General features: G+C 38.0%; 1 protein-coding gene across 1 annotated transcript in view; it reads right to left on the minus strand.

The window, feature by feature from the left end:
• LOC126088260 (spatacsin) overlaps positions 1 to 15,749 on the minus strand; it is a 388,646-nt gene that overhangs the window by 184,088 nt on the left and 188,809 nt on the right. Inside the window, exon 18 of the mRNA XM_049906389.1 lies at positions 437 to 670. Coding sequence (XP_049762346.1) covers positions 437 to 670 — 234 coding nt within the window. The remainder of the gene's footprint in view (positions 1 to 436; positions 671 to 15,749) is intronic.

Raw genomic sequence — 15,749 nt, forward strand, 5'->3', positions numbered from 1 at the left:
AGAAACATGGAGTGTGTACAACAAGGAATGTCACTCCAGACCCTGAGAGAGGAAGGAAAGGAAGAAACAGTCAGGTGAGAGACAAAAGTGACAGTGGAATCACAGTTGAGATTAAAAATTCTGGAGTGTTTACCAAGACTGGAAGTTCCTCAAACCATTCTCTAAAATGTATAAAAGTAGCATACAGTTCAAATACATATTTAATGTAGACCCAAAAAAATTATTATACTTTGACAATCTGTATTTTCTTCCAACTGAACTTTCAAATACAACATCAATCACTGGAAACTAATTAAAGCAAAATACTTCAGCTAAAGCTATTTTATATAATTAAACAATGTGTCTAACAAAACAGATGGACTGCTCCAAATTATTCTCATGGAACAGATACATACAACATTTAATCATAAAATTTGGAGAAATGCGGCCAACTTACCTCGTAACAGTTTGCAAAGACTGAAAGAATAGGGTTTCTCAACAAAAGTGAGGAAGACAGAAGTGCTCTTGGTGGATCAGGGCTATTGTGGCACTGAAGAAGCACCAACAGCAAATTGTCACTGTAACTGTCACTAATTACAAGTGTGCCATCAGCTGATGTCTGTGAAGAGTACATGTCCTCGCTGGAGCTGCTGCAGGTGTCTGTGCTTGTACTGGGAGCATTGATGGCTTTCTGCAGGGGGAAAAAATATGCCTAGTGTAACATCCAATCAATATGATAATATATAATCATTAGTGGAATACAAACAATGACAAGTGTTAACAAAACATGTATTATGTACAGTAAATTTTGAGTAGGAATAGCACATAATCAAGAAGTCACAAACATTGTTTCTGAGCTAGCTTGTGTACACACTATTTCTATTCTCTCTCTCTCTCTCTCTCTCTCTCTCTCTCTCTCTCTCTCTCTCTCACACACACACACACACAGCGAGCAAGGGGGTGCAATGAAGGGTGGGGGGGAGGAGTATGGAGGGGGTTTCCTGCCTTTCATCCTTTCATCATTGTTGATTGTCTCTGAGCTTGTAAACCACTCACACCAGTTCCACTGCAGTATTAAGAGAAGTTGTGTGTATTTCCAGGTGGGTATGTGTGATGAGGTTACTTCCACTGTAATTATTAATCATTTATGTACATCTGAGAGCAACAAGAGCAGAACAATTGCAAGTTATGAAACAGCTACACCAGGCCTGTTGTGTAATACACGGGTATGCTGAAAAGTAATGCCTCCAAACTTTTTATGTGAAAAATCTTAAAGCCATTTAAGTATAACAAACATTACTAACATTTTACATCTGTATTTCTCATGCCTACATATTTACAGTCCTCTGTTGCTAGAGGGTTCCAAATCAAAGTGCATAACATGACAGCGTGTAATGTAACTAGGCCAGTGCTTGAAGAAATAGCATGCTGTAATCAAGTTTTGAAGTCAAAGAGTACATCCATACCTGGTTCACCTTCTCCTTCAGCATAACAAAGGTAGACACATGCAGGCATTGCGACATCTGCAACAATTTGATGCCCTGGGTCCATTATCATTGACTGTCCTCTACACAGTCCTATCTTCGCCTCATCTCATTTAGATCTGTTTCCAAAATTTAAAGAACACCTTCAAGGACTTCATTTTGATAGTGATGAAGTGGTGCAAGCAGAGATTGTGGTTCCATCAAAAAAGTCAAACGTTTTGTGACAGTATCAACAAACTGGTGTCTCATTGGGGAAATGGAAATGTGTTTATCACGAAAGGTGATTGTGTTGAGAAATAAATATGTAGAAACAAAGTTAAAAAGGTAGAATGTTAATAAAGTTTGTTTTATTGAAATAGTTTCAAGAGTTTCATACAAAAAATTTGGAGGCATTCCTTTTAGCATGCCCCTGTAAATAAATGTTTGAATTTCATCTGTATCTGTAAATGTCTTCCCATTATTTTGGAATGATTAAGCAAACCACAATAAAAATAAAACAAAATTGTGATATGACATCACGAGCTGGGAAGCCACTAGGGATTCAAACACTTCAATCAGAAAGGTTTCATCTGCTTGCCTTCATTCTGTACCCTTTTCTCCAGAAGTACGAGCATTGTTTTGAGTGTAAGTTTTTCATTCAGTTGACTGTGATGAATATGTGTAAAATACAGTGTTGCATTTGTTTTATTGATGATGATGAATGAAAGGAGGACAGGATGAAATGTGATATCAAAGTAACCTAAGTATTTCTCAAGGCTGAGATGCTAATCTGATCAAAAGATCATTGCCAGCAGTATCACATGCTTGGGCTTATTTTGGTGTTCACTAGCATTATGCAAGCCTCTCTTCTCCTGTTGCTAGTCAAATAATTGTGAAGAAAATGTCGTTCCCCTCAGAAGGGTTTGAGTCAATTAGTGTGTGGACAAGATAAATGTCAGTAGCTTTAAAAAAAAGGCACCTTTTGCATACTGCACATTAATTTTTTAAAATTTTATTTCACACCAGATGCATTTTGCCTTATTTATAAGGCATCTTCAGTGGGTGTCCTGATATACGACAAGCTCTTCTTCATTTGCAAATATAGCTTACATATTTAAAACAGTTCATGAAAGTTTTTATACAAAAACAGTTGTAAAACTATAACCTATATGGGCAATGAAAAAATCATTCAGGGCATCCATGTAGATGCCTTGTAAATAAGGTGAAAGATGTGTGTGTGTGTGTGTGTGTGTGTGTGTGTGTGTGTGTGTGTGTGTAGATATACAAAAGATGTTTTACTTTTAAACTGCTTAAATTTATATACAGCTGCCGAGAAAATCACCACCAAAAGAAAATTGTTAAAGATAAGAGACTTTATGTTTGCAAACCCTATTCTGTATTTTTCTAATTCTTTAATGGGTACAAATAAATAGAATATCAAGCCGTATACTCCTAGGGACGGGAGGGGGAGGGGGGAGGAAGGAGGGAGGGGGACTATGTACCATGAAGGCGTTATCTGAAGGGGCAAAAATCGGTAGATGTGATGTACACATATAGGTAAACAAATCACTATAATTTCAGAAAAACTTGATGATTTCTTCAAAAGAAAGAGCATTGAGCAAGCCAATAACATGCTTGTCCATCTTATGCAAGCAGACATTGGCTGAGAGAGTTGTTGGATGTCCTCCTGAGGGGTATTGTATCAAATTCTGTCCAATTAGTGTGTTTGAATGTCAAAATACTGAGCTGGTTTGAGGGCCTTACCCCATAGTGCTCCAAATGTTCTCAAATGGTGACAGATCTAGTGATCTTTCTGGCACAGACAAGATTTGTTGAGCATAAAGACAGTCAGTAGAAACACTCTTTGAGTGTGGATAGTCATTATCTTGCTGAAATGTAAGCCCAGGATGGCATGAAGCACAGCGAAACAGGGAGTAGAATATCATCAATGTACCACTGTGCTGTAAGGGTGCCGCAGATAACAGCTAAAGAGCTCCTGATATGAAACTCCTGGTTGTTGAGCCATATGGGGATGATAAATCAGTTTGGTATCCCACTGCTGTCCAAGACATCTCCAGACCTGTCTTCAGCCTGCAATCTCATTACTGGAGTTCAGTTCACTTCAGTGAAGAGTGCCACTTCGAACTGGGCCCCGAAGACCTGCAAAGGCATATATAGACCGCAGTGGGATACCAATCTGACTGTCAACCACCAAATGTACCTGCATTTTGACAGCTGTCATCTCTTCCACACCAAAAAATACATAACATACAGCCTGGCAACCCTCAGATGGTATATCTGCAGTGACAAGAATTTTGTTGCCATATGCTGAAGATTTCACAAAGACCTTCACAGACAGGCAATACCCTCCCGTACCCCGTCCACAAACAATTTTCCCATGGCATTTCCCTACACACCCCCTATCCTTCCTCCACCTCAAACAGCCAGATACAAAGGAATGCTCCCTTCATCAGTCAATACCACCACAGACTGGAACAAATACACTACATCCGTATGCATTTGATTACCTATCACAGTGCCCTAAAATAAGGGACATCCTACCCAAGATTGTTATCACCTCTCCTAAAGTGGTGTTCCATTATGCATCCAACCTCTAGTACATCCTAGTCCATCCCTATTCTACTCCCAAACTCAACACCTTGCCACAGACATCATATCCCTGTGGAAGGCCCAGATGCAAGAGCTGCCCAATACATCCATCCAGCAGTTCCTATTCAGTCCTGTCATCAGAGGCTGGGCCACCAGCGAAAGCAGCCATATCATCTACCAGCTCTGCTGCAATCTTTGCAAAGTTGTTTACCATGCTATGACTACCAACTAGCTGCCTATAAGGACACATGCCCGCCGCCAAACTGGAGCCAAAAGCAAAGTAGACCACCCTGGGGCACAACATGCAGATGAACATAACATGCTAGATTACAATGGCTTCCTCACAACCGAAGCCACTTGGAACCTCCACTCCACCACCAGCTTCTCTGGACTGCACAGTTTGGGGCTTATACTCAACTAATTTCCACTCCCCAAAATCATACTGGCCTCAACCTATGGTATCCTACTGCCCCACACCTTCAGCTCAACAGTTTCCACACTCCATCCTATCATTTCCTCCCAATTCACTTCCCCTCACCCTCATTGTGCCAATGCACTCACCTATCTTTATCCCCAAAATGGCTAAGCAGAGATGGCTAGAGGACAAATGTAAGGATGTAGAAGCTTATCTCACTAGGGGTAAGATAGATACTGCCTACAGGAAAATTAAAGAGACCTTTGGAGAAAAGAGAACCACTGGTATGAATATCAAAAGCTCAGATGGAAACCCAGTTCTAAGCAAAGAAGGGAAAGCAGAAAGCTGGAAGGAGTATATGAGGGTCTATACAAGGGCAATGTACTTGAGGACAATATTATGGAAATGGAAGAGGATGTAGATGAAGATGAAATGGGTGATACAATACTGCGTGAAGAGTTTGACAGAGCACTGAAAGACTTGATTCGAAACAAGGTCCCGGGAGTAGACAACATTCCATTAGAACTACCGACGGCCTTGGGAGAGCCAGTCTGGACAAAACTCTACCATCTGGTGAGCAAGATGTATGAGACAGGCGAAATACCCTCAGACTTCAAGAAGAATATAATAATTCCAATCCCAAAGAAAGCAGGTGTCGACAGATGTGAAAATTACCGAACTATCAGTTTAATAAGTCACAGCTGCAAAATACTAACATGAATTCTTTACAGACGAATGGAAAAATAGGCAGAAGTTGACCTCGGGGAAGATCAGTTTGGATTCTGTAGAAATGGTGGAACACGTGAGGCAATACTGACCCTACGACTTATCTTACAAGAAAGATTAAGGAAAGGCAAACCTACGTTTCTAGCATTTGTAGACTTAGAGAAAGCTTTTGACAATGTTGACTGGAATACTCTCATTCAAATTCTAAAGGTGGCAGGGGTAAAATACAGGAAGCAAAAGGCTATTTACAATTATACAGTTGTAAGAGTAGAGGGGCATGAAAGGGCAGCAGTGGATGGGAAGGGAGTGAGACAGGGTTGTAGCGTCTCCCCAATGTTATTCAATCTGTATATTGAGCAAGCGGTAAAGGAAACAAAAGAAAAATTCAGAGAAGGTATTAAAATTCATGGAAAAGAAATAAAAACTTTGAGGTTCGTCGATGACATTGTAATTCTGTCATAGGCAGCAAAGGACTTGGAAGAGCAGTTGAACGGAATGGACAGTGTCTTGAAAGGAGGACATAAGATAAACATCAACAAAAGCAAAATGAGGATAATGGAATGTCGAATTAAGTCAGGTGATGCTGAGGGAATTAGATTAGGAAATGAGACACTTAAAGTAGTAAAGGAGTTTTGCTATTTGGGGAGAAAATAACTGAAGTGAGTCGAAGTAGAGAGGATATAAAATGTAGACTGGCAATGGCAAGGAAAGCGTTTCTCAAGAAGAGAAATTTGTTAACATCGAGTATAGAATTAAGTGTCAGGAAGTCGTTTCTGAAAGTATTTGTATGGAAGTGAACCATGGACAATAAATAGTTTGGACAAGAAGAGAATAGAAGCTTTCGAAATGTGTTGCTACAGAAGAATGCTGAAGATTAGATGGGTAGATCACGTAACTAATGAGGAGGTATTGAATAGATTTGGGGAGAAGAGGAGTTTGTGGCACAACTTGACAAGAAGAAGGGACCGGTTGGTAGGACATGTTCTGAGGCATCAAGGGATCACAAATTTAGCATTGGAGGGCAGCGTGGAGGGTAAAAATCGTAGAGGGAGACCAAGAGATGATTACACTAAGCAGATTCAGAAGGATGTAGGTTGCAGTAAGTACTGGGAGATGAAGAAGCTTGCACAGGATAGAGTAGCATAGAGAGCTGCATCAAACCAGTATCAGGACTGAAAACCACAACAACAACAACAACAACATCTTTATCCCTTCTCTTCTCCTCTCCTTTTCAACTATCTGTCCCCTTCAATGCAACACAGTTGTATTCTGGCTGACACAGTCTGAGATACTGGTCATGTGGGTATGAGGTGTGCTTGCTTGCTTGTGTGAATGTGTGTGGGTATTCCTTTCTGGAGAAGGCTTTGGATAAAAGCTCAATGTGTGATAGTCTTTTCATTGTGCCTGTCTGCATCTCAACATGTCTTATTTACCATGAGTAGCAACCTATGATTTTTATAATATTGTTAAAGAGAAAATAAAACTAGAAGCATTCATCATATTTCTTCACATTCATTATGCTGTTAAATAAAAATCCTTTCTTGTTTGCATTTATCAGTCCTATTAATTATAGGAATTCAGGTCCACCTGTTATGCAAACAACTGTTATCACTATTGTTATTATTATATTATTATTATTATTATTATTATTCACAAGAAGATAAACACAAGTTCTAATGAGGCACCATAAGAGAGAATCAAGAGAACACCAACAGGGACCAAACAAAGAGCAGCAAGCCAAATTTCATGTCCTGGTGAAATTCTGAAGTTTCAACTTGTGAATGTAGTTCATTAAAAGCAGATAACCATGTCCCTGCATGTGTTTCTAAAGCAGACGAGCATGACAATAATAGCAGGTACCATGAGAATTAACTTTACATAGTCACAGAATGTATCATGTAATTCTGTAATGCAACACAATTATGTTTATAAATGACATTATAAGTTAGCTCAGTTCACAATAACTTTATACTCATAGAGATACCAAGCTACAGAATAATGAGAATATAGTCTTACAGTATCTAACAGTTCAGAGAATATGGTAAAATTACAAATGAATTAAAACATTTTAGGTCTAATTTTTGTCACAACAGTTATTACTTAAAAAGTGTTTGCATTCCACAGACCATCACAAAAACATCCAAGGAGGATGGCTTGAAAGTGCTGAATTCATGTTACCACATAAAACAGAATATTAGTTGTTTGCATAATATGAGGATATGAATTCTTCTAACTTAACCTGTGTACACAGCAACTGTTAGAGCTTAAAAACCAAATTATGACTGGTCCAATCCTTTTTTTAAATCCATCCCCTCTCTCTTCCTACATCTTTGTTTTGAAGCATTTTAACTAACCTGAAAGTTTTGGGTGGAAAAAATACAAATAATGGGAACCACTCTGTATATTTGAAGTGTTTAATTGTCAGCAAGTATATAAACAAGAGAAAAATCATTGCTATACTGTAAGACAATGTCCTTCCCCCTGGTCTCAATCTCTGTTAGCCCCTTCCCCTAACCATCTTCATCTTAGTCCTTATGCCTCCCACTTCACACATTTACTTTACACCCGCAGTGTTCTTCTTGCTGTATCCCTATTCCTCTGTTCAACCCATTCCTCTCACCCACTGTGCATAACACGCAACTTCCTCTGGCTGCACTAGGATGGTCTTATTGATACCACATTCCTATGCTGTTCCTTTTTCTATTTTATCTAGCAATGTTATTACTTCCTTAGCTACATTTAGGCTGTGTGTTAAGTTTGTCCCCCTTTCTAAATGATTAAGGAGAACTTCTGTGTGTTCATTCCCCTGAAATACTCTTACTTACTAGTTTTGTTAGTTTTTATATCAAGATGACACAGACAACTGAAGTCTTGCATCATTTATCACTTGAGTGAGGCTGAGTTGGTCTAACTAAGACACAAAGAAAATTTTACCTAACATCTGAATAATTTCACGTGCTTTAGCTACCTTTAGCTCTTTGTAGTTTAGAATGGGTGCTGATAATTAAGCGGATAAGCACTCTTTAATACCCACCATATTTTTTGTCAATACATCATATGCTTGGATTTAGAGTTTATTATTATTATTATTATTATTATTAGCAGCAAATCAGTCTGTGCTTTGCAACTGCTAAATATGTATGATATACATCCTAACCCCTCCCCCAGTCACTGTCCTCTTACCATCTCTCTGACTTTCAGCATGCAAACAAAACCTTGATTGGGAATTGAGTCCCTTAAAATGAAAGGCTAAATCGGTTGGAATCATTGGTGTATGGGCTATGAGAGATACATCTGCAGCTGTTGAATCTCTGTGGATAGTGGCTTTAATGACAGTATTTAGCACAGTTTTAAGCTGTGAATGGTTTCTGATGTTGTGTATACAAATTTTGTGGAAAGAATAAAATGGGAGAAGCAATTTTCTAATGATTTACATGTCCTTCTATCACACATGACACTGATACCAAGAAAGAAATCAAAACCACACATTTTCACAGCACAGCACATCAATTTCTTTCAAACAATCAGTTTTAATGAGAAAAATAAGTCACAGACTTTTCGAGATTTTTGGTATAAAATTTTCCAGAAGGTTGTTATAAACTGTGTAAATTCTACGTAAATAATTGTTTGTGAGTATAATATTTACAATACGCTTTGAAGTTGAGGATTCGCAACCAGAGACACCACAGCTCTTCAATATGTAACTATAGCATAGTGCACTGATGTAGGAAGAGTTTAAACAATATTTGTTACAGTAAACTGGTGGCAGATACATTACTTAATATCTGACTACAAAAATGTGGGTAAGGTTACAGAGAGGCTGACAACTGCTTGTGTTCCACATGTTAGGAGAGGATGAAACAAAATCTTGTGAAAGGTATAAGATACATTTTGTAGAATTAGAGAACTATGGTAAACCTTCCACAACAAAACTTAGAAGTTTGGCCATAGTTTTCAAAGCAAAACTGAATAATTTGACTTACAAACTAAAAATTATGGTGCAATCCAAATCAGTCTTTGAACCAGACTACACATAAGCAAATGGCATGTGAAAAAAAAAACATGTAAACTGATGAAAGAATTGTATGGAACCAGAAATTGCATGACCTTACTGTGTTTATTTGGAATATCATAAGTACATAGAAAGATTTTTGCAAAGATTTTGCTAATGTACTGTACAGTGAAAAAAAATTACTGTTTCCTTCAAAAGAGATAGAGAACCAATATAAGAAAATTAAATATAGTTTAAGACAATGTAGCACCCCTAAAAATTCCTTCAGGCAATAAAGTGGGATTAAGAGTAACACATGTCTACAAACTTATATCAAGTTGTGATGATTATGAAACACATCATTTTCACAGCATATTAGATTCATCTACCAACAATTTCAGGACAACCAGTGAGATGGTATTGCACAACTAGGGTAAAGAACCAAAAAGAAAGTGAGAGATACGCAGTACCATAAGGCTGTATGTGATAAAACTGTTAAGCATTGATCACCTATTATAGGATGTTCCACGTAGAATATATACACCTTATTCTCCAGATGGCTGCACAAAGAATAGGATAAAATACATTATTTTTAATAAAAATAATGTCTACATTTAAAAATTATAAAGGACCAAATTAATTTCAACTCACCAGAGGTTAAAAATACAGCTACAGTTGCAAGGTTCTTTTATTTAACACACGACTGGTTTCGGGCTCTTATACACCAATCTTCAAGTGTTGTACTAAAAATAGCAAGAGAGAGGAGATAATTTTTCTATGCAGCAATACTCATAAAAAACAAAAAAATCCATTAAAAAATTTAAAAACTTTGAATGACTGCCGGTTGGCCAAGGTTCTGCGAAACCTAAGTCAGTGCCAAAGTGACACCAGACAGTACCTGGGTAAAGAAATATGCAAAGAGTACCAGGACACTTAAACAGTTCTGTACTGCCCTGTTCAACATGTTCCTTCACCATGCATAATGCACTTTTAAAATTTTTCATGTAACTTTCTATGTAATTGTATCTCTCGCATTTTATATGTGAATCACTAATTCAAATTGTGAACAGCTGGGCTAGTAGCACCACGTTCTTCTTTTCATCAACAAATAGCAGTACTTTTGTAACTCTGCTTTACAAGTTTGCTTCCTTCTTCGCGTCTGTCACTCCATGTTCTGCACTTGTTGGTAGCACACCATGTCTTGCACTCATCCACTGTGTTCAGGATTCTTCGAATATTTCATTACCCAGGCAGTCGTCCGTAGTACTGTCAGGTGTCACTTTGATCTTGACTTAGGTTTCACAGCACCTAGCCTGATTGGCAGTTTTTAAATGTTTTTAAATATTTTTTATGGATTTTTTGTTTTTTATGGGTATTGCTGCGTAAAAATTATCTCCCGTCTCTTGCTATTTTCAGTACAACACCTGAATATGGGTGTATAAGAGCCCGAAACCATTTGTGTGTTAAATAAAAGAACCTTAAAACTGTAATGGTATTTTCAACCTCTGGTATAATGCTCAGTTGCGGATGTTCCTCTGACGGGATTGTTTGTAATTTCAACTTACTGGATATTACCTTTTTGTTTAAGGCACTTTTAAAATCAAGTAAAATCATTCAGTAGTCCTATACAGCTGGTTATAGGCAGACAGGTAAAGCTCTACAACAACAACAACAACAACATGTGAAGATAAAAAAACTAAAGAAGCCCTAAAGAGCCACAAAATATCAAAAGAACTTGAAGGCAGCAACTCCATAAAACATTCAACATGTAACACTCTAGCAGGAAGAAAGTAGAGTGGATGCATGCAAGTTGTATAGGATGTCCCCATATCTCTCTTGACTTTGTACAATTGGAGAAATAAATACTTGTTTTATTGGTAACACTGCTTTGAATTTGACAAAAAGTGTGGTTGTCACTATTGAATTGTTTCAGTTGTGAAGCTGTGCCTGATATGAGTGGATACAGTTACACTGTTAAGGAATGAATAGTCATGTGGTATTGTGTGTGTGTGGGGGGGGGGGGGGGGGAGGGGGGGAGGGAGGGAGGATGAAGCTTAACAGATAAGGCAAACAATGATGAAGATAAAGAGTGCTGTCGCAGATAGCTTTGGCAATGCCCCACCTCATAAAGAAAACCTCTTTGCTTGGGAGAAACATGCTTTTGTTCCAAGAAGTGTCAAAGGCAGGCCACATAGTGGACATACGAAAATGTGAGAGGAAGCATGTGCCACTGTTACTTAATCAATTGAGAAGCCTCCCACGAAACTCGGTTTACAAAAGAGCAGCTGGACTTCAAGTATTGCAGTCAACAATTCATTATAATGCTAAAAAGATTTGAAACTGACAAATATTTGTGAAATAATTATGATATGGAGAAGCAAGTTGCAGTCTGCCACACTTTTTTGGCACAATTTCCAAATGCAGTGTCTTGCTCAAAAGTGTTTCTTTCTGATACATCACAGTACATAGAAATAATGTGGTTTACTTCACCACTTACTTCCACCATTCAGGGCGGTATCTGACAGAGCAGCGAAACATTAGAATCAGGATAAGGCACCAGAAGCAGACAACAACAAGGTTCAAGGACAAGAAATAAAAACGTTGAGGTTTGCTGATTCTGTCAGAGATGGAAAAGGAATTTGCAGAGCAGATCAACAGAATGGATATTTTCTTTAAAAGAGGTAAGATGAACAACAACAAAACTGAAACAAAGGTAACACAATGTAGTCCAATTAAATCAGACAATTTTGAGGAAATTAGATTAGGAAATGAGACATTAGATGCTAGATGAAATTTGCTTGTCTAAAATAAGGGATAATTTGATAGGGTGCAGCCTGATGTATTACGGAATACTCAGTTTGATATCAGAGGGAAGTGCGGGGGATAAAAATTGTAAATGGAGGCTGAAGCTTGAATAAAGTGAGCAGGTTCAAACATATGTAGCTTGCAGTTGCCACACACAGATGAAGAATCATGAGGGTATTTTTGATCCGTCATTGCAACTACAAAAATGCATAATTTTTTTCACCTGATACGTTTCGCTTTATTGAGGTAAAGCATCATCAGTGGTCTGTAATTAAGTTTATTTACATTTTGGTTTGCTTTTTAGATAAAAAACAGTCATTAAGAATATGTTGGTTTGTACGTATGGTGATTTTTCGGCTGCTTTCTCGCTTACAATAGGAAATGCCGTCTGCTAGCACATCGTTGTTTTTCTGTGTTAGACACCGATAATTTTCATCTACTTTTTAGATGTTCTGCAGCACTATGTTTTTCTCACAACACACTTTTATGCACACCACTGTATTCTGTTTGTTTTCGTACTTCAAGTATGTGTTGATGTTTGTGTTTTGTAGTGTTGCCAACATAATCTTTCCACTACTTTGTCATTTTCTTAATAAATGAAAAGCACCTGTTTTCTTTTGTTCTACAATACTGTAGACCAAAAGCAAACTGGTGCTTTTCCAATGTTGTTCTACCAAGAACAGACGGAAGATTCTGTTAATATGACAAATATTCTTTTTTAAATTAGATTATTGTATTTGTGTAATTCTATTTAAGTATGTTTCTGTGTATTTATATACTGTGTAAGAGTAGAGAAGGAACAGCGATGGTGTGTGTGTGTTTTTTTTTTTTTTTTTTTTTTTGTGGAGGGGGACCATGATGTTTGAACATAAGTATATAGCAGTGTGATGGAGTGTGGGTTAGAGGAGAAGGTAAGGAGCAAGAGGTGAAATGAAACAGTGAGTAGGGGGAGGGGGTGGAGGGTTGTTGGAGAGTGGAAGGGGGTGAAGGATGGAAAAGGTTCTCTTACTTTTCATGTGATTTTGGCAATTATTTTATATAGAGTCTGGTTTCCAAAATTTATCTGGTCACTGAGCAACAGCTTATTTTATGTTAATGCTTTTTGTATGTGTAAATTTACTTGGAAAGGAAGGAGGTGTCTGTCTTTAGTGATTTTTATGATATTCGTATTGTTTTCAATATTGCTTTGTCTATGGTGTTCTTCTTTTAGATGATCCACAAATGTTGAATGACTTGCACCATATTTGAATGCTCTGATGTGTTCTTTATATCTTGTGTCAAATGTGCTGCCAGTCATTCCAATGTATATCTTCTCACAGTCTCTGCAACTGAGCTGATAGATACCACATTGTTGGCATCTGTCTAGTTTTGATTTTAGTTTTGCGATGTGTTTTTGTATGGAATTGTTTGTTTTGTAAGCAATGTTTATGTGTTTTGAATATGTTTCCTATTTTATGAGTGAATTTGTTGCGGTAGGTCATTGTATGCCAGTTGTTTCGTTGTAGTGCAAGTTGTATGAGTTAGCATGGTTTGGTTAGTTTTCTTCCTTATTTGTCCCTTTATTATTATGTTTAGTTTTACATTGTTTCTTTGAGTTCATTTTTAATGCTATTTGTTTTATAATGGCTAACTCTTTTTGGTAATTAGAAATGCTTAGGGGGGATCCTGTACAGCCTGTTTAACATGTATCTGATTGCTGCTTGTTTGTGGTCCTGTAGGTGGTTTGAAGTTTCATTTGAGATGTCACTTGTGGGTTTTCTGCATATGTCAAAGGCGTGTTTTTTTATTGTCTTTTTTTATGGTTATGTTTAAAAAGTTGAGAGTGTTTTCTTGTTCTTCTTCTATTCTGAACTTTATGTTTTTGTGTACAGTATTTATGTCTTTGTGTAGTTGCTGTATTCTGTTTTTAGGTTCATCTACCATGCATATTATGTCATCCATGTATCTGTACCAGTAGATGACGATGTAGCTTTTCTTTGTTATTATGTCTTCAAATACTAGTTTTTCTATGTGATTCATGAAAAGTTGGTTAATGTTCCTGATGTAAGCGAGAAAGCAGCAGAAAAATCACCATACGAACAAACCACCTTATTCTTAATGAACTGTTTTTTGATCTAAAAAGCAAATCAAAATGTAAATAAACTTCATTACAGACCACCGATGATGCTTTACCTCAATAAAGCGAAACGTGTCTGGTGAAAAAAATCACGCATTTTTGTAGTTGCAACGATGGAGCAAAAATACCCTCATGAATTATAAAGCACCTACAGACACTATGGCCACACAAATGCAGAATTTAAGAGATGAAGAGGTTTGCAGAGCCTTGACTCACACTTGTTGAAATATTCTGGCTGGTTATGTCATGGTTGCAAGAATTTCTCAATGTTTCACCCCCATCTGCGGGGTACATCTTCAAGAGGAGTTGTAGCTTTTTTGAGGCCTGATGGACACCCTGGCTTGCTACTGATGGAAGAAAAATTCTGTTTCCATGTGCTCCCACACAGACATGGGACATCAGGAACATGCAGAAACTGAATTTCACTACATTCAGTAGCAAGTCAGGGTGAGCATCAGACCTTCCTAAATATTACAACCCCTCTTGAAGATGTCCTCTGCAGATCGGCATAAAACATTAGGCTTCAATAAGAATTCATTCACCCACAGCACAACAACCAAGAATATGTATTTTTTACCATCACAAGATGGACTCTTACCCCCATGAACCATGGACCTTGCCGTTGGTGGGGAGGCTTGAGTGCCTCAGCGATACAGATGGACGTACCGTAGGTGCAACCACAACAGAGGGGTATCTGTTGAGAGGCCAGACAAACGTGTGGTTCCTGAAGAGGAGCAGCAGCCTTTTCAGTAGTTGCAGGGGCAACAGTCTGGATGATTGACTGATCTGGCCTTGCAACACTAACCAAAATGGCCTTGCTGTGCTGGTACTGCGAACAGCTGAAAGCAAGGGGAAACTACAGCTGTAATTTTTCCCGAGGGCATGCAGCTTCACTGTATGGTTAAATGATGATGGCGTCCTCTTGGGTAAAATATTCCAGAGGTAAAATAGTCCCCCATTCGGATCTCCGGGCAGGGACTACTCAAGAGGACGTCGTTATCAGGAGAAAGAAAACTGGCATTCTACAGATCGGAGTGTGGAATGTCAGATCCCTTAATCGGGCAGGTAGGTTAGAAAATTTAAAAAGGGAAATGGATAGGTTGAAGTTAGATATAGTGGGAATTAGTGAAGTTCGGCAGCAGGAGGAACAAGACTTTTGGTCAGGTGAATACAGGGTTATAAATACAAAATCAAATAGGAGTAATGCAGGAGTAGGCTTAATAATGAATAAAAAAATAGGAGTGAGGATAAGCTACTACCAACAGCATAGTGAACGCATTATTGTGGCCAAGATAGACACGAAGCCCATGCCTACTACAGTAGTACAAGTTTATATGCCAATTAGCTCTGCAGATGATGAAGAAATTGATGAAATGTATGATGAGATAAAAGAAATTATTCAGGTAGTGAAGGGAGATGAAAATTTAATAGTCATGCGTGAATGGAATTCGACAGTAGGAAAAGGAAGAGAAGGAAACGTAGTAGGTGAATATGGATTGGGGGGGTACGAAATGAAAGAGCAAGCCGCATGGTAGAATTTTGCACAGAGCATAACTTAATTATAACTAACACTTGGTTCAAGAATCATGAAAGGAGGTTGTATACATGGAAGAACCCTGGAGATACTAAAAGGTTTCAGATAGA

The sequence above is a fragment of the Schistocerca cancellata genome, chromosome 6 (genome assembly GCF_023864275.1).
Source record: "Schistocerca cancellata isolate TAMUIC-IGC-003103 chromosome 6, iqSchCanc2.1, whole genome shotgun sequence".
Classification (NCBI taxonomy): domain Eukaryota; kingdom Metazoa; phylum Arthropoda; class Insecta; order Orthoptera; family Acrididae; genus Schistocerca; species Schistocerca cancellata.